The sequence below is a fragment of the Anser anser genome (genome assembly GCF_964211835.1).
Source record: "Anser anser genome assembly, contig: HAP1_SCAFFOLD_544, whole genome shotgun sequence".
Classification (NCBI taxonomy): domain Eukaryota; kingdom Metazoa; phylum Chordata; class Aves; order Anseriformes; family Anatidae; genus Anser; species Anser anser.
Window position 1 is genome coordinate 17,746 of NW_028154188.1, and position 17,445 is coordinate 35,190.

Sequence of the window (17,445 nt, forward strand, 5' to 3'; positions counted from 1 at the left end):
GTCTGTGTCCCTCCTCCCCTTTAAGACACCCCCAAGCCCAAAACCAAGATGGCCGACCTTGTATGGACTATGTCTGTGTCCCCCCTCCCCTTTAAGACACCCCCAAGTCCAAATCCAAGATGGTCGACCTTATATGGACCAGGTCTGTGTCTCCCCTCCCCTTTAAGAAACCCCCCAAGTAGAAAACCAAGATGGCCGACCTTGGATGGACTATATCTCTGTCCCCCCACCCCTTTAAGACACCCCCAAGCCCCAATCCAAGATGGCCGCCCTCCGCTGGACCCACCCTCCCCTTTAGGACCCGCCCACGTAGGAACCAAGATGGCCGCCTTGGCGCATTGCCCCTTTGAGAGCCGAGAACTTTTGTTTTTTTGTCTACAGACAAATATCCCGGGGGGCGGGGCCCGAGCTGGCCCTGCCCCTTTACAATACATTTTTGGTCTACAGAGAAATATTCCTGCAGGATGGCCACCGCGGGCGGCCCTTTGGGGCAGGGGGGGGCACGTAGGGACACAAAATGGGGGGTGGGTGGCCCCGCCCCCTTTGAGGCCACACCCCCTTAAGAGGCCACGCCCCTTGAGGAAGCCCCACCCCTTTACAGGCATTTTGTGTCCCCGACAAAAAAAGCTCCGCCCACCTCTGCCTTCCCCTTTAAGAGCGGGGGAGGGGCTTCCTGTGACGTCACTGGCCGGGGGGCGGGGCAACCAATCAGCACACTGGCCCCTCCCCACCAGGCTGGGAGAACCAATCCCAGCATGCCGCGGGCTCGGCCTGGTCCTGTGCTGCACTGCTTCCAAGATGGCCGCCATCCCAGCATGCCGTGCGCCCTCGGCGATGTCCCATGATGCCCCGGGGCCGGTGGGGCTGGCTGCGGGAGGGAACAGTGGCCCAGAATGCACCGGGGCGCCGCTCTGGGCCTACTGAGGATCATAGAGTGGGGCGAGGAGACGCTCTAGCTGCATCTTTGTGGTTTTTGGGGTCATAGAGAGGCACTCTGGAGGTACAGAGAGGCCGCTTTCTATAGTCTGGAGGACTCAATGCCCTCTGTGACCATAGAGAAGGGCTCTGTGGTGGTGCAGAGCGTCACCCTAGGTACAACTCTTTCGTCTGGAGGACTCAATACACTCCATTGTTCTGTGACCATAGAGAAGAGTGCTCTGGTGGTGCAGAGCGGCATCCATGGGACAACTCTATGGTCTGGAGAACTCCATGCTCTCTGTAGCTCTGTGACCATAGAGATGAGCACTGGTGGTGCAGAGCGGCACCCTTGGGACAACTCTATGGTCTGGATGACTCTGTGCTCTCCATAACAATGAGACCATAGAGAAGGGCTCTGTGGTGGTGCAGAGCAGCACCCTAGGTACAACTCTATGGTCTGGAGGACTCAATACACTCCGTTGCTCTGTGACCATAGAGAAGGGTGCTCTGATGGTACAGAGCGGCACCCTAGCTACAACTCTATGGTCTGGAGGACTGTGTGGGATTACCAGTGGGGGGCCGTGATTGGCAGGGCCATTTTGTGGGCGTGGCAGCGACGGGGTGGGCGTGGCCTGGTTGGATGGGGTGCGATGGGTGTGGCGGGGGGGGCGTGGCCTCACCTGGCCCCTCCCCCTGGGGGCTATTTGAGCACCTGCCCCGGCCGTGCCTTCTCCAGCTTGCGGCGCCGCTCGGCCGGGATCTCGTCCAGGCTGATGCCGTGGTTGCTGGCCCTGGGGAGGGAAAGGGGGGGGGGGGGACAAAAAAAGTGGAGGTGCCCCCCATGGGAACCAGGTTGCCCCCCCAGCTCCAAGGTACCCCCTGACCCCATAAGACCCAGGTTCCACCCCATGGGACCCAGCTTCCCTACCCCCCCCAGCTCCCAGGTGCCCCCCACCCCTTAGGATCCAGGTGCCACCCATGGGACCCAGGTGCCCCCCCTCCAGCTCCCAGGTGCTCCCCCTACCCTATAGGACCCAGATACCCTCCCCATGGGACCCGGGTGCCTCTCTGCCCCTATAGGATCCAGGTATCCCCCTAGCTCCCAGGTGCCCCCCCATCTCTATAGGACCCAGCTGCCCCCCCATAGGTCCCATGTGTCCCCCCAGCTTCAAGGTGCCCCCCCCCGATCCCATAGGACCCAGGAGCCCCCCACTCACCCTGGCAGCAGGTCAGGGGGCGTGGGGATGGGCTTGGTGAAGCCCTCGCGCCCCACCAGCCAGTACGTGTCCTCCACGCCCTTCCCCTGTGGGACGGCCGCGTCATGGGGCAGCGGGGCAACAGGGGCAGGCAGGGGCAATAGTCGTGATAGAGACAGTGGGGGGCAGTAGTCACGATAAAGGAGCAATAGAGTGGGCAATAGTCGTAATAAAGGGGCAACAGTGGGCAATAGTCATGATAAAGGGGGAATGGGGGACAATAGTCATGATAAAGGGGCAATAGATCGGGGAATAGTCATGATAAAGGGGTGATAGAGTGGGCAATAGTCATGATAAAGGGGTGATAGAGTGGGCAATAGTCCTGATAAAGGGGCAATAGTCGTGATAAAGGGGCAATAGTGGGCAATAGTCATGATAAAGAGACAATGGGGGGCAACAGTCACGATAAAGGAGCAATAGAGTGGGCAATAGTCGTGATAAAGGGGCAATGGGGAACAATAGTCGTGATAAAGGTGCAATAAAGTGGACAATCGTCATGATAAAGGGGCAATAGTTGGCAATAGTGGTGATGAAGTGGCAATGGGGGGCAATAGTCATGATAAAAGGGCAATAGAGCAGGCAATAGTCATGATAAAGGGGCAATAGAATGGGCAATAGTCATGATAAAGGAGACAATACTAATGATAAAGGGGTGTTAGTTACAATAGGGTGGACGATATTCATGATTAAGGGGCAATAGGGGGCAATACTCATGATAAAGGGGCAATAGTTGTGATAAAGGGGCAACAGAGGGGCATTAGGGGGCAATAGTTGTGATAAAGAGGCAATAGTCACGATAAAGAGGCATTGGGGCAATGGGGGGCAATAAGGCAGCAGTAGGGGCAAATATGGGGGCAACAGGGTGAAATGGGGGGCATGGAGAAATTAGGGGAGGCAACGGAGGCAATTAAGGGGCAATAAGGGGGGCAATAGAAGTGGTAAAGGGGCCTTGGGGCAACACGAAAGGCAATAAGAGCCCAGGGGGCAATAAGGGGTGGCAGTAAGAAGGATACAAGGGTGATAAGGGAACAATGAGGGGCAATAAGGGGTCATGGGGCAATAAGGGGGGCAATTAATGGAGAAACTAGGGGAAATGTGGGGCAACAAGGGGACAATGGGGGAATAAGGGGACACTAAATGTAAAATAGGGGCAACAAGGGGAGCATGGGGGGGTTGGGTGAAAAGAGAAGGTCTGGGGGCATTTGGGGGGCACGGGGGGTGCTCTAAAAGGGTCCGGAGGGGCACTGAGGACCCGAGGGGCACCTTGAGCTCAGTCTTGCCCCGGATGTCCAGCTTGAAGCCCTCCTGCAGCGCCCGTAGGATGGCCACTGTGCGGGCATTGACGTGGATCCGGTATGCTGCGGGGACATGGGTGTCACCGGGGCCACCCCAGGACCCCCCTGTGTCACCCTATGTCACCCTGTGTCAATCCGTGTCACCCCATCCTCCCACATCCCTCCATTGTCCCGTGCTACCATGTCCACGGGACACAGGGTCAGGGGGACGCATGGCAGGATGTGTGGCGGAACCCATGGGGACATAAACGAGTGGGGGACACGAGGACATGCACAGGTGGAGGACACATGGAGGACACATGGGGACACGTGGACGATACAATGGGACACATGGAGGACATGTGGAAGACATGGGGAAATGCGTGGAGGACACTTGGGGACATGTGTGAAGGACGTGTGGAGGGTGCATAGAGGCATGGATGTGGATGACACATGGGGACACACATGGAGGACACTTGGGGACACCTGACATGCCACCATGCACACACAGAGGGGACATTTGGGGTGGGGGCACTCACGCAGGCCCGTGGACTCCATGCGTGACGCTGTGTTCACGGTGTCTCCAAAGAGGCAGTAACGCGGCATGGTGAGACCCACGACGCCGGCCACGCAGGGCCCTGCAAAGGGGCAGGGCCTCAGGGGGTGTGGTGGTGGGGTGTTGTCAAGATGGGTGTGGTCACAATGGGCGTGGTCACGATGGAGCATGGTTATGGGGGTGTGGTCACAAGAGGTCATGGAGGGGAAGGTGTGGCCAGCGGGTCATGGCCACGTTGACTGTTGGCCAACAGATGACGCAGCCTCCGTGGAGGTGTGGCCAGGAAAGGGAGTGTCTGGAGGGGGTGTGGCCAATGGGGGCGTGTCCAGGGGGGAGGGGGCGTGGCCTTACCAGAGTGGAGGCCAATGCGGATGCGGACGGGCACCTCGGGCATGTGGCGCATCTTGAAGGTGCCAACGGAGCTGAGGATGTCGAGGGACATGTTGGCGATCTCGCCGGCGTGGCGGTTCCCGTTGCGCTTGGGCAGCCCCGAGGCCACCATGTAGGCGTCCCCGATGGTCTCCACCTGTGGGGATGGGGCCGTGGGGGGGACACGGGGCAAGTCACAACGGGGCCACAGCCACCAGGGTCCCCACCTCAATGTTGATGGTGGCCTCGGCTATGGGTTGTGGAAAAGGGCATGGAGGTGGCCACAGCGTGGTGTGTTCCTCGGTGGCCATCAGTGGCATCATGACACAGATGCCACCAGGCATCTACGTCACCCTGGAGGTGTCACTGAGGACCCTGGGGACCCATAACCACGTTTGCTTGGTGGCCGTGTCCCATATCTGCAGGGTGAGGTGGTCAAAACACGACCACCTCTGGTGGGCCAACGGCCTCCAGTGCTGCGGGGGGAACGCATCCCCTCGTAGATGTCACTGAGGACCATGGGGACCCCTGGACACAGACATTTGGTGGCCGTGTCTCATGTTGGGAGCTGGCCAAAGCCCAGCTGTGACCCATGGGGCCCTCGCACCGGTGTCCTGGGGTGTCTCCGTCACCTTGTAGACGTCATGGGAGCCGATGATGGCATCGAAGAGGGTGTAGAGGTCGTTGAGGAGGTCGACCACCTCAATGGGCTCGCTCATGGCCGAGATGGTGGTGAAGCCCACGATGTCACTGAAGTAGAGCGTCACCTCCTCAAAGTACTCGGGCTCCACAGGGGTGCCCATCTTCAGCGCCTCAGCCACCGACCTGCATGGGAGGACAGCAGGGTTCCCCAAATTCCCAGGATCCCCAAATCTTCACCATACCCCAAAGGAGATCCCTTTGTCTTGCGTGGACCTCCAGCCACCCACTGACTGTGGCCATGGGGACCAAAGGGACCATGGGGACAGGGCAGGACTGGGAGATCCTGATGTCCCCATCTCAGGGCACATAGATGGGGTCTATGGGGATGTGACCATATTGTCCCCAGTGTCCATATCTGCCCTCTCCACCCCTACAGACCTGGGGTAGGGTCAATCGATCGTGGTCAACACCAACCCATCCCCAGTGGCCACCTTCTCCAGCCCCTTGGGGTCACAGCCAACCCTTATCTGTCCTCCAAAACCATGGCCACCACCTCTATCCCCACAGACCCGTATGGGGTCTATGTGGCCACAGCCAACCCCAACCCCGGGCAAGCCCCAAATGCTGCCCCAGAGACCCACGGGGGCAACATCTGGGTGAGGAGCTTGTCGGTCTTCTGCTTCTCAATCTCCAGCTCCTCTGTGCGCTCGCGGATGAGGTCCTCCAGGTTGCTGGAGTACTGCTCCAGCATGCGCAGCATGGAGTCAATGATGTTGGTCTTCCGGCCCTTGTTGATGCTCTTGAACTACCGTGAAACCCCACAAAGTTGGGTCAGTCCCACCCAAAACCCCACCCAAAGTTGAGCCAGTCCCACCCAACCCTATGTGCCGTGTCCCGTATCATCTCGTACTGGTCTCACCCAACCCCATACCTACCTCCAGGTTTGGTCCATCCCAACCCCAAAACTAAGGTCCCACAGGCCACTATGCTGTTCCCATGCTTCAACCCATCCCATCATGCCCATCCCATTCCATCCCATCCCATACCATTGTGCCCATCCCATCCCATTGTGCCCATCCCATCCCATCCCGTCCTGTCCCATCCCATCCCGTCCCATCCTATCCCATCCCCATCCCATCCCATTGTGCCCATCCCGTCCCATCCCGTCCCGTCCCGTCCCATCCCATCCCATCCCATTGTGACCATCCTATTGTCACCATCCCATCCCGTCCCATCCTGTCCCATCCCATCCCATCCCACCCCACCCACCCCATCCCACCCATCCCACCCCGTCCCACCTGGTCGAAGATCTGGTCGATGGTGGGCCGCCTCTCAGGCTGCTCGCTCCAGCACTGCTTCATCAGGTGGATGCACTCCAGCGGCGCCTGGTCGGCTGACACCGCCGGGCGGCACAGCGGGGGAGGCCGTGTCACCTTCTCGATGATCTCTGGGGACACATGTGTCACCGGGAGGGTGGTGGTGGTGGAGGTCCAGGTGGGGTGGGTTGGGTGGTGGTAGAAATGTTGGGGGTGGTCAATGAGGGGTGTCTTGTATGGGACAGGGGGTCAATTGGATGGCCCAGGGGTGTCTGGGGAAGGGCCTGGAGATGCTTGGGGGAGGTTTTGGGGGAGTCAAGGGTTGAGGGAACCTGGAGAGGGGTATGGGGGGTTCCAGAGGTGTTTGGAGATCCTGTGGTCTCTAAGGGGGTTCCTGAGGTGGTGCCAGAAGCTCTGGAGGAGCTGTCCCTGGGGTGTTCTGGTGGGACTGGTGACGCTGGTGGGGGTTACTGGTGGCACTGGGGGGCGGTACCTTCAGGGGGCAGTCCCAGCATGCAGTAGGGGCCGCTGCGGCAGATCACCTCCTGCATGATGATGCCGATGCCGTAGATGTCGCCCCGGAAGGAGCCGCGACGCTCCAGCGCCGCGTCCCGCAGCAGCTCTGGCGCCGTCCACAGTCGCTCTGGGAGAGGGTGGGGCCACACTCGGACACGTCCCCTCCACCACAGCCCCGCCCCCTCAACCTCCAGGCCCCACCCCTCGCAGCCAGGACCCATGGGTGGTGAAGCCCACCATGGATGGTGTGGTCACCCAACCGGTATGGCTAGGCCACGGCCCCAATGGAAAGCCACACCCATCATGGGCTCCACCCACAGCTGGGAGTAGCCACGCCCCTGTCTGCAAGCCCCACCCGCAGGCACCATGGCTCCACCCCCAGTTTAGAAGCACCTCCCCCATGCTGCACCCAACACTGAGCCCCAGGTTGGCTCAAAAGCCCCGCCCACAACCCAGAGGCCCCGCCCACATTATTGGCCCCGCCCCTTAGCCCAGGCCCCGCCCCTCCACCCAGCTCTCATCCCCCACCCACCCATAAGCCCCACCTCCACCCATAGAACCTGCCTCCACCTCATAGTCCCCGCCTCCACCCCACAGATCCCACGTCATCCCATTGGCCCAGCCTCCTCCTGGCCTCCCACCCATGACCAAGCCCCACCCCCACAAGCCACATCCCTGGATTTAGACCATGTCCATCGCACATGCCCCCCCCCATAAAGCCCCGCCCTCACCCTGTGCCTTTGGGGTGGGGGTGTGCACCCGCTGGGCCTCCAGCAGCTCGTTGTAGCCGTGGTCGGTGACCTTCAGCACAAAGCGCCCGTCCACCACGCAGTTACGGGACTTGAGGCGCCCATGGACCACGTCACGGTGGTGCAGGTACCGCATGCCCTGCCGGACGGGCGGACACAGCAGCGTCACCGTCACCCATCACTATCATCGTCACCACAGCTGGGAAGGCGGTGTGCACCTTGGCCACCACCACCGTGGTCACCACCATAAGTAACTTGACGGCCACCACCACCATGGCCACCATCACCATGGTCATCACCACCATGGTCATCACCACCACGGTCATCATCACCATGGTCATCACCACCATGGTCACCGCACCATGGCCACCGCCACCATGGTCACCACAACCATGGCCACTGCCATGGCATTGCCCTGGCATAACCATAATCACCCCCACCATGGCCACCATCATCATGGCTATCACCATGGCCACTGTCGTGTCATTGCCCTGTCCATGACTATCACCACCATGGCCACCGGTAGAGCCATCACCATGCCTCCTGCCACCACCATCACCAAGGCCACCACCATCACCACCACCACCACAAACCATGGCAACCACCAAGACATGGTGAGCAGCATCACCACCCACATGGTCACTATGCTTGCTGCCACGGCCACCACTGCTCCCCCCTGTCACCTTGATGAGGTCGATGAGGAGGGAAGACTTGAACATCCAGTCCAGCTTCATGTCCTCGTTGCGCAGCAGGTCCTCCAGGCTGCCCCGGGAGCAGTGCTCCGAGACAATGGCGAAGATGCCGCAGTCATGGAAGAAGCCCAGGAAGAGGTTGACGTTCTCATGGCGCAGGTCACGCAGCTGCCCCGGGGCCAGAGAACACGTGGGACAGGGCCTGGCATTGTCCCCCATGGCCCGACATTGTCCCCTTTTCCCTGATGTTGTCTCCCCATAGGCCAGCGTTGTCCCCCACGACCCAGCGTTGTCCCCATGGCCCAGCATTGTCATCCGTGGCCCAACACTGTCACCCCAACCCTTTGTTGTCCTCCATGACCCAGCGTTGTCCCCATTGCCCCACATTGTCCTCTATGGCTCAACGTTGTCCATGACCCAGCATTGTCATCCATGACCCAACATTGTCTCCATGACCCAACGTCATCTCCATAACCCAACATTGTCCCCATGTCCCCATGATCCCATGACCCAATGCGGTCCCCATGACCCAACATTGTCCCCATAACTCAACATTGTCCCCATGACCCAACTTTGTCCCAATGACCCAACATCATCCCCATGACCCAATGCCGTCCCCCCTGACCCAATGTCATCCCCATGACCCAATGTTGCCCCCATAACTCAACACCATCCCCATGACCCAACGTCATCCCCATGACCCAACATCATCCTCATGACCCAACGACGTCCCCGTTGACCCAACATGGTCTCCACAGCCCCTCACCTTGCAGAAGGCCAGCTTGGTGGCTGGCTTCACGTCACTGTGCTGATCTCCGGGGAACTTCTTGAGCCAGACCCAGTCACCCTGGGGGAGCGGAGCCGGTGATGCCTCACCCCCATCTCCTTCCTCCTCCTCCTCCTCCACCAGCAGCCCCAACCCAACACCCAACCCTCATACAAGCCACTAGAAAATCCCCTCTCATTTGTCTGTCCTCAAGGAGGGGTGGTCAAAAGCCACCCGATCCCTCTCTTTGACCCCCCTCCAGCACCCTGGTTGGGGCCACCACGGGGGTACACCAAGGTGGTGGACTGGGGATGGGGTGGGACTTGAGGGCAAATTTGGGGGAGAAACAGTGGGTTTTGTGCTTTCGACTTACCTGCACGGAGGCGACAAGGCCCTGTTGGTTAAACAAAAGGAGGAGGAGGGGGAGGTGGCTGTTGCCCCCCGAGGTTTCGGCTCCCTGCGGGAAAGGGCAGGAAGCAGCTGTCAATCATGGCCCCCAGAGCTGTCAATCATCTGGCCAGGATGTGGGGTGGGGGAGCTGGGGGTTCCCCCCCTGCCCTTCAGTGGTGGAGGGGGGAACAGGGGTGTCCCCACAGAGATGGCCCTGCCTTGTCGCCCCCGGAGGTGGCAGGTGGTGGTGGTGGGATGGGGTAAGGTAACGGGAAGGGTGACATTGGGAGGGGAGGGAACACACAGGGAGGGTGACACGGGGATGTCCTACCTCAGCGATGGCCACGTTGGTGGTGTCGGGGGCTGCGGTCACGCTTCGGATGCTCTTGGTGTCCCCACCACTGCGGCCGGCCAGGCTCGTGCGGCTGCCATCCACCTGTGGCACGGGGATGGGTCAGGATATGGCCCATGGGGACATGCAGGACGTGGCACCCATGGAGACGTGGCACCCAAGGGGGTACATCAACCACTGGGACCCACCAGTGGATGTTCTCCCCAGTGCTGGGGGAGACCTCAGGCCATGGGAATGCATCACCCATTGGGACACGTCTCCCATGGGGGCCCAGCACCATGGATCTCCTCCCAAGGTTGAAGTTGTCATGGGGGCGAAGCCAGACTATGGGGACCCATCATACATGGAGACACGTCACCAGTGGGGACCCTCAGCCCCCAGGAGGCCCAGCTTGGTCACAGGGACACCACAGGGATGCATCACCCATGGAGACATGTCATCCATGGAGACACATCACCCATGGGCACCTCACAGTCCCTAGATCCCCTCCCCGAGGCCATCTTGGTCATGGGGAAGACACCAGGTCGTGGGGACACATCACCCACGGGACCCTGTCACTCGGGGGACCATGGGACCCATGAAGTCCCACCAGCCCATGCGTCTCCTCCTGAGATCCACGGGGAGATGTCAGGCCATGGAGACACATCAACTATAGGGACACGTCACCCATGGGGGGCCACCAACCTATGGAGACGCAGCTCCTGTAGGAAACCATCATCCATAGGGACACGTCACCCATGGGGGGCCACCAGCCCACGGTCCCCCTCCCAAGGCTGAGCGTGACCATGGGGCACAGCGTTGCCTTTCCAGACACTACTTGGGCCACTGAGTCCCCAAGCCACCGTGGCTCCTACAGAAGTGCCCCCACATCACCGAGCCCCCCCAGACCCTCACCCGCTTGTTGCTCTGGGTGTTGATGAAGGTCAGGTCCTCCATGGTGAGGATGATCTTGTTGGGCCCTTTCATCAGCTGGGCCTGCTGGATGCGACGTCTGCAGGGAGGGGACGTGGAAGCTGCTGGGGTGCTCACATGGGGGACCCCGAGGTCTCCCCTGAGCCCCACGGCACCTTATGGGGTGGTGGCACCCACCTGATGAAGCAGGCGAGGGCAGCCCCTGCTGCGATGAGGGCGGAGACGAGGACGAAAATGAGGAGGACAAAGGTGGCGTCCACCCCTGAGGTGGAGAGGGGAAGAGGTGGAGGGGTGCCACGGCCCAGAGGAGCCACCCACAGCCTCCTGGAGAGGGCCATGGTCACCTAAGCCCACCCATGACCACTCATGACCACCTATGGATGTGCTCCGTGGCCACCCATGGTCACCTACAGCCACCCAATGGAGGGATGGATGTATTGAGGGAGGGAGGGAGGGATGAAGGAAGAAATGAAGGAAGAGATGAAGGAAGAGATGGGTGGATGGACAGAAGGAGGGATGGAAAGATGGGTGGATGAAGGAACAGATGGATGGACAAAAGTTCAGATGGATGGATGGATGAAGGAATAGATGGACAGACGGATGGATGGATGAAAGAATAGATGGACAGACGGATGGATGGAGGGACAAAGGGATGGTTGAGGGATGGGTGGATGGATGGATGAAGGAACAGATGGATGAGTGGACAGATGGCTGAAGGAATAGATGGATGAACAGAGGGATGAAGGGCTGGGTGGAGGGATGGAGGAAGGAAGGGATGGAGGATGGACAGAGAGATGGACAAGCAGAGGATGGAAGTCTACAGGGGCAGACAGACACACACCAAGCCATCCGGCTGGTTGACCAACTCAGCTCAGACAGCGAGACCAAGAGACCCGCGCGGGCCCAGCCAGACAAACGGACACAAAGCGGGAAAGGAGCCCCCTGCTCACCCCCGTTGCAGATGGAGCCTGACTCAAACCAGCACCCCGAGTCCGTGCCGGGGCTGGAGCCGTGGGGCCAGTGGACGGAGTGGCCGCGGTAGCCCAGCCCTCGTATGCCAGGCTCCAGCCCGTAGACCGGCCACAGCCGATCGCCTTTGCCATCCGTGTCCAGCACCACGTAGGGGACGCTGACGTCCCCATCCTCGGTGACGGAGAAGGGCTGGCAGAAGCCCTCCAGGTGGAAGCCACGGGCGTGCTCGGCCACGCTGGTGCCCATCACCCAGCGGCCCGTGCGCCGCGTGGCCTCCACCGCGTTGGCCAGGAAGTAGATGGAGTTGTAGATGGTGGCAAAGAGCGGGTGGACCTGTGGGGGGAGAGGAGGTGTCGGGGGGGGGTGTCGAGGTGGCACCCGTGGGGCGACAACATGGGCTTGGCCACCTCCACCCAAGCCTGTTGGCCATGGTCAACTCTGCTCAGTGTTTGGCTTCCTTCATCCAACTCCCATTGGCTACCGCCATCTCTGCCCACCTCCCATTGGCCACCATCACCTTCATCCCCCTCCCGTTGGCCATGACCAATGCCTATGGGCTGCTGTCACCTCTACCCAACTCCCGTTGGCCACGACCACCACCTATGGGCTGCTGTCACCTCTACCCAACTCCCCTGGGGATACGTCCACCACCAACTGCCCCACCCCATGTCTGACCCATGGCCCTGATGGCTCCGATCGCCCACCCCTGCCCCACAGCTGGCCCCCCACCCCAACCCCGTGGCTGTGGCTCCCACACCACCTGCGTGGGGTCGATGTGCGCGGGGATCTCGTAGGCCTCCTGGGCCTGGCGCAGGGCCTCGTGGAAGCTGACATCGGGCGAGTCGATGGTGATGGTGAGCACGGCGTCGTAGGCCAGGCGCAGCTTGGTGCTGTTGGCCAGGACGGGGTAGGGCACGTGGTGGTAGGGCAGGGGGAAGGTGAGCGCGTCGTAGGGGATGAAGACATAGGTGCCGTCGGTCATGCCCATGTCCTCCGCCTTCTCCAGGAGCACCCGCTGCTCCTCGCCGCCCAGCAGCACCGAGTGCATGCACATCACCACCACTGCATGGGGGGGGGCGGGTGAGCCATGGTGGGGGCACTGCACCCGTGGGAGCCCCCCAGCCAACCTCAAAGTGGCACACATGTGGATCTTCCCCATCCAGGCCCACCCGCTGCATCTTCCATCCATCCACCTCCATCTGCATCCATCCTTCCTCTCCTACCTCCTCCATCTCCATCTCCTCTTCCTCCACCCATCCATGCCCACGTCTCCATCCATCCTTCCTCTCCCACCTCCTCCATTTCCATCCACTCTTCCTCCACACAGCCGTGCCCACCTCCTTTACCTCCACCCATCCTTCATGACTGGTTGCTACCCATCCTTCCTCCACCCATCCATGCCCACATCCCCACCCATCTTTCTTCCATCTACCACCTCCACCCATCCTCCCTCCACTCACTTCACCCATCCGTCCTCCATCCACCACCTCCACCCATCTGTCCTCCATTCACCATCTCCATCCACCCATCCATCCATCCACCCACCCACCCATCCATCCATCTACTCATCCATCCCTCCTCCACCCACCCGCCTCCATCCATCCATCATCCATCTGTCCTCCATCCATCTGTCCTCCACCCACCCATCCATCCATGCTCTCTCCACCCGTCCTCCATCCACCCACCCACCTCCATCCACCCATCCTCCCCTCACCTCCCCCACCCTCCTCCCTCCCCCCACACCCCCCACCTCCCCCCTTCCAACCCCCACCCCCTTACCTCTGACCCCATCAGCCCGCTGCACCCTCCTCAAGGCCTCGCGGGCCTCGTCCTCCCGGTCCCCGGTGGTGACGACGACGGTGACGGGGAGCCCCCGCGCCCGCAGGTCCTGGGCCAGGCCCTGCCCCACCTCTCGCCACAGGTCCTGGGGGGCCATGACCACGGCCACGTGGGCCCAGCGGAAGAACCGGAGGACGGCGTGGAGCACCCTGCCGGGAGCTGGCATGGGGACCACCAACGTGTCCAAGCCCTCGATGTCGCCAACGCATGCCCAGGAGACCACAGGCTTGTTCCACGCTGCTGCCAGGAGCCCGGCGGCCCCACACGTGGCCGGGTTGAGGGGGCCCACCAGCCCCGTGGCGTAGCGCTCGGCATTGAGCAGCCCCGCCACGGCCTCGGGGGTCCGGCACGCCTCGGCCAAGACCACCGCGTCCCACCAGTAGCCTCCATTGAGCGTTGGGTCGCGGTTGAGGCGGGCCACGGCCAAGCGGGAGGCCACCTCGGGCAAGGCCCGGGCCACGAGGGGGTCGCAAGCCCACGGGCCCATCACCCCCACCTTGAAGGTGGCCCCCCGGGTCAGTGGCGGGCAAGGGAGGAGGAGGAGGAGGAGGAGGAGGAGGAGGAGGTGGGGAGGCCACCGGGGGTGGTGGGAGAGGCGGAGGAGGAAGCTGGTAGAGACGGCGCCGCAGCGGGAGGAGGCGGCGTGGGGGGTGACAGCGCCGGGGGAGATGCCACTATGAGAGGTGCCACCACTGGAGGTGCCACCATGGGAGGTGCCGCCACCATGGGAGATGCCACTGGAGGAGGTGCCACCACTGGAGATGCCACCGCCTTGGGAGATGCCACCACCTTGGGAGATGCCACCACCACAAGAGGTGCCACTCCTGGAGGAGGTGCCACCACTAGAGATGCCACCGCCATGGAAGATGCCACCTTGATAGGTGCCACCACCATGGGAGGTGCCACCACCATGGGAGGTGCCACTGGGGGAGATGCCAGTGGTGTGGGTGACACAGCCGCCATGGGAGATGCCACCACTGTAGGACGTGCTGCTGGTTGGGGAAACAGAACTGTGAGAGATGCCACCAAGGGAGATGCCACCACTGGAGATGTCACCACCATGGGAGAGGAGGTTAAAGGAGGTGCCACCACCAGGGGACACGCTGTCACGGGAGATGCGACAGCTGCAGGAGATGCTGTTGTGGGAGATGCCACCACCATGGGAGATGCCACCACCATGAGAGATGCCACCAGCGTGGCAGAAGCCAAGAGATGGAAAGTCCTTGTGGGCAATGCCACCGTGGGAGGTGTCATGGCAGGAGACACCACTGGGGCAGAAGCCACCGCAGAAAAAGTCACCGTGGGAGATGCCACCACGGGAGATATCATCGCGAGAGATGTCACCGTGGACGATGTCACCATGGGCGATGCCACCATGGGAGATGCCACCATGGGAAATGTCACCGTAGGAGATGCCACCATGGGAGATGCCACTGTGGAAGATGTCATGGTGGGAGATGCCACCACGGGAAACGTCACCGTGGGAGACGTCACAATAGCAGATGTCACCATGGAAAATGTCACCGTTGGAGATGCCACCATGGGAGATGCCACCACGGGAGGTGTCACCGTGGCAGATGCCACCACAGGAGGTGTCACCATGGGGCTGCATGGTCCCGGGGTGGGCTGGGGACGCTTGGGGCCGCTGTGGGGGGGTCCTCAGGGCCTGGGGGGCCGCACCGGGTCCCGGCGCCGGGGGGGCTCTGGCGATGCCACCATGGTGGGACGTGGACCGGGGGCTGTGTGGGGCCGGGGGCCCCCCACCTGTGGGAGAGAGGGGTTAAAACCGGGGGGGGGGTCCTGACCCCTGGGTGTGCTCCCCCGCCTCGGGGCCCCCACCTGCAGGAGAGAGGGGTGAGAATGAGGGGAGGGGTTTGGGGGGGGACAGACCCCTGTGGGTGCTCCCCCCCGCCCCAGCACCCCCAACTCCTGGTTTTTTTCGGGGGGGGGGGGGAAGAGGAAGGGGGTGGGGAGACTGCCCAGCCCCCCCCTTCCCATCATGCCCCACGGCCCCGTTAATCCCCCGGGGGGTAAAACCGGGATTATCCCTGACCCCCCCCCGCCCCCCCCCCGCTCCGGGGCAGGGCAGGGCTCGGGGCCACGTGTGGGGGTGGCGGGGTCGGGGGGGGTAGCAGGGAGAGGGCCCGCACCGTGACATCCCCACCCGTGACACCCCCACTGTGACACCCCCACCCCTAGGACACCCCCACCCGTGTCACCCCCCACCCCTGGGACACCCGCGCTGGGACACCCGCACCCCCGGTGGTGTCACCCGCACCCGTGTGTCACTTCCACCTGGGTGACAGCCGGGTGACACCCCCGTGTGACAGCTGCACACCCGTGTGTCACCCACAGCCGTGTGTCACCCACATGTCACCCACAGCCACGCGCCACCTGCACACCCGCACACCTGTGTGACACCCGTGTCACCTGCAGCCGCGTGACACCCACACTTCCGTGTCACCCACAGCCGTGGGACACGCTCACACCCATAATGACACCCATGTGCCACCCACAGCCGTGTGACACCCGTGTGACACCCGCACACTCGTGTGACACCCGTGTGTCACCCATGTGTCACCCACACTCACGTGTCACACCCATAGGACACCCTTGTGTCACCCACACCCACGTGTCACCCACACCCGTGTGACACCCACACCCGTGTGACACTCGTGTGACACCCTCACAGCCGTGTGACACCCGCATGTCACCCACACCCATGTGTCACCCACACCCGTGTGCCACCCACATGGCCCTAATCCCCCCCCCACGGTTATTTCTGGCCCCTTCATCCCCTGCGGCCGGGTCACCCCCCCACGGGTGCCCCCCCCCCCACGCATGTGCCCCCCCCCAACACGCGTGTGCCCCCCACACATGTGTGCCCCCCCCCCCAAAAAACGTGTGCCTCCCCCCCCAGCCTTGCAGGGACCCCTGGGGGGGGGGTCCCAGGTCCCGGAGGGGGTCATTGGGGGGGTCCCAGCCCCCCTAATTTAGGATCGGGGGGGGGCACCCAAAGAGGGCACCCAGGGGACTGGGGGGGGTGCACGTCGGGGCACCCAAGGGGGGGGGGCAGGTATTGGGGTTTCCAGGTTATCGGGGGGGGTCACAGCTCTTGGGGGGGGGTCACAGGTTTTGGAGGGAGGGTCACAGGTTTTAGGTAAGGTCCCAAATTTTAGGGGGGGTCACAGGTTTTAGGGAGGGTCCCAGATTTTAGGGGATGGGTCACAGGTTTTGGGGTGGGTCCCAGGTTTCAAAGGGGGGGTCCAGATTTTGAGGGGGGGTCCAGGTTTAAGGGGGAGGTCCCAGTTTTTTTGGGGGGGGGCGGGGAAGCCGGGTTTCCGGGGGGGGGCAGGTGCTGGGGGGAATTGGGTGTTGGGGGGGGGGGGGGCAAGTGAAGGGGGGGAGGACCCAGATGTCCAGAGGGGGCCAGTCCCACATGTCTGGGGGGGGTCAAAATATTGGGGGGGTCCCAACTGAGGGGGGGAATATTGGGGGGGGTCGGCAAAATATTTGGGAGGGGTCTCAGGTGTTGGGGGGTGGGTCCAGGGTGTTTGGGGGGGGGGGGTCCCAGGTATTATGGGGGGGTCCCAGGTGTTATGGGGGGGGGGGGTTCTAGGTGTTATGTGGGGGGGTTCTAGGTGTTATTGGGGGGGGTCCCAGTTGCTGGGGGGGGGTCAGCGGTGAGCGGGGTCGGGGCGGGGGGGTCCCTACCTGTTCCCAGGCCCCCCCTGGGTGGGTGCTGCCGGGTGGGGGGGGGGCCAATGCCCCCCCAGGCGCCTGGGTGCCCGCGCGGCGGCTGCCCCAGGGTGCCCGTGTGCGGCCGCGGTGGGGGGGGGCCCTAATCCGCCCCCCCCTCCTCTGCCCCCCCCGCCCCCCCCCCCGGCTCCTGGGTGTAAGCGGCTTAATGGGGGGGGGGGGCGGGG

At 62.3% G+C, this 17,445-nt stretch overlaps 1 protein-coding gene across 2 annotated transcripts; it reads right to left on the reverse strand.

Moving 5' to 3' along the window:
* Positions 1 to 49: 49 nt before the first annotated feature.
* Positions 50 to 15,274, reverse strand: LOC310890413 (retinal guanylyl cyclase 1-like). 2 transcript variants are annotated; one of them, XM_083852776.1, is made up of 20 exons: positions 13,460 to 15,274; positions 12,441 to 12,742; positions 11,659 to 12,013; positions 10,886 to 10,970; positions 10,691 to 10,787; positions 9,776 to 9,880; positions 9,428 to 9,511; positions 9,055 to 9,135; positions 8,280 to 8,456; positions 7,579 to 7,735; positions 6,825 to 6,974; positions 6,314 to 6,462; positions 5,657 to 5,820; positions 5,006 to 5,198; positions 4,356 to 4,530; positions 3,988 to 4,086; positions 3,438 to 3,532; positions 2,136 to 2,221; positions 1,599 to 1,709; positions 50 to 868 (listed from the first exon to the last, which is right to left on the reverse strand). In XM_083852776.1, the coding sequence occupies exons 1-19, from the start codon at positions 15,129 to 15,131 to the stop codon at positions 1,619 to 1,621; spliced, it is 4,317 nt and encodes a 1,438-aa protein (XP_083708902.1). In that variant the 5' UTR covers positions 15,132 to 15,274; the 3' UTR covers positions 50 to 868; positions 1,599 to 1,618. The 2 variants fall into 2 exon arrangements, with proteins under 2 accessions (XP_083708902.1, XP_083708901.1); XM_083852775.1 differs by having other exon boundaries at positions 50 to 917.
* Between the last annotated feature and the right edge of the window lie 2,171 nt (positions 15,275 to 17,445).

What these genes read in the sequence shown, in the direction of transcription:
- LOC310890413 (XM_083852776.1), bottom strand. Translation starts at nt 15,131, where the DNA reads ATGCAGCCCCATGGTGACACCTCCTGTGGTGGCATCTGCCACGGTGAC. An exon ending in GCGGGCTGATGGGGTCAGAG is followed by an intron (nt 12,743 to 13,459) that starts GTAAGGGGGTGG and finishes CCCCCCATGCAG; the next exon opens with TGGTGGTGATGTGCATGCAC. An exon ending in CCCCCTGACCTGCTGCCAGG is followed by an intron (nt 1,710 to 2,135) that starts GTGAGTGGGGGG and finishes TTCCCTCCCCAG; the next exon opens with GGCCAGCAACCACGGCATCA.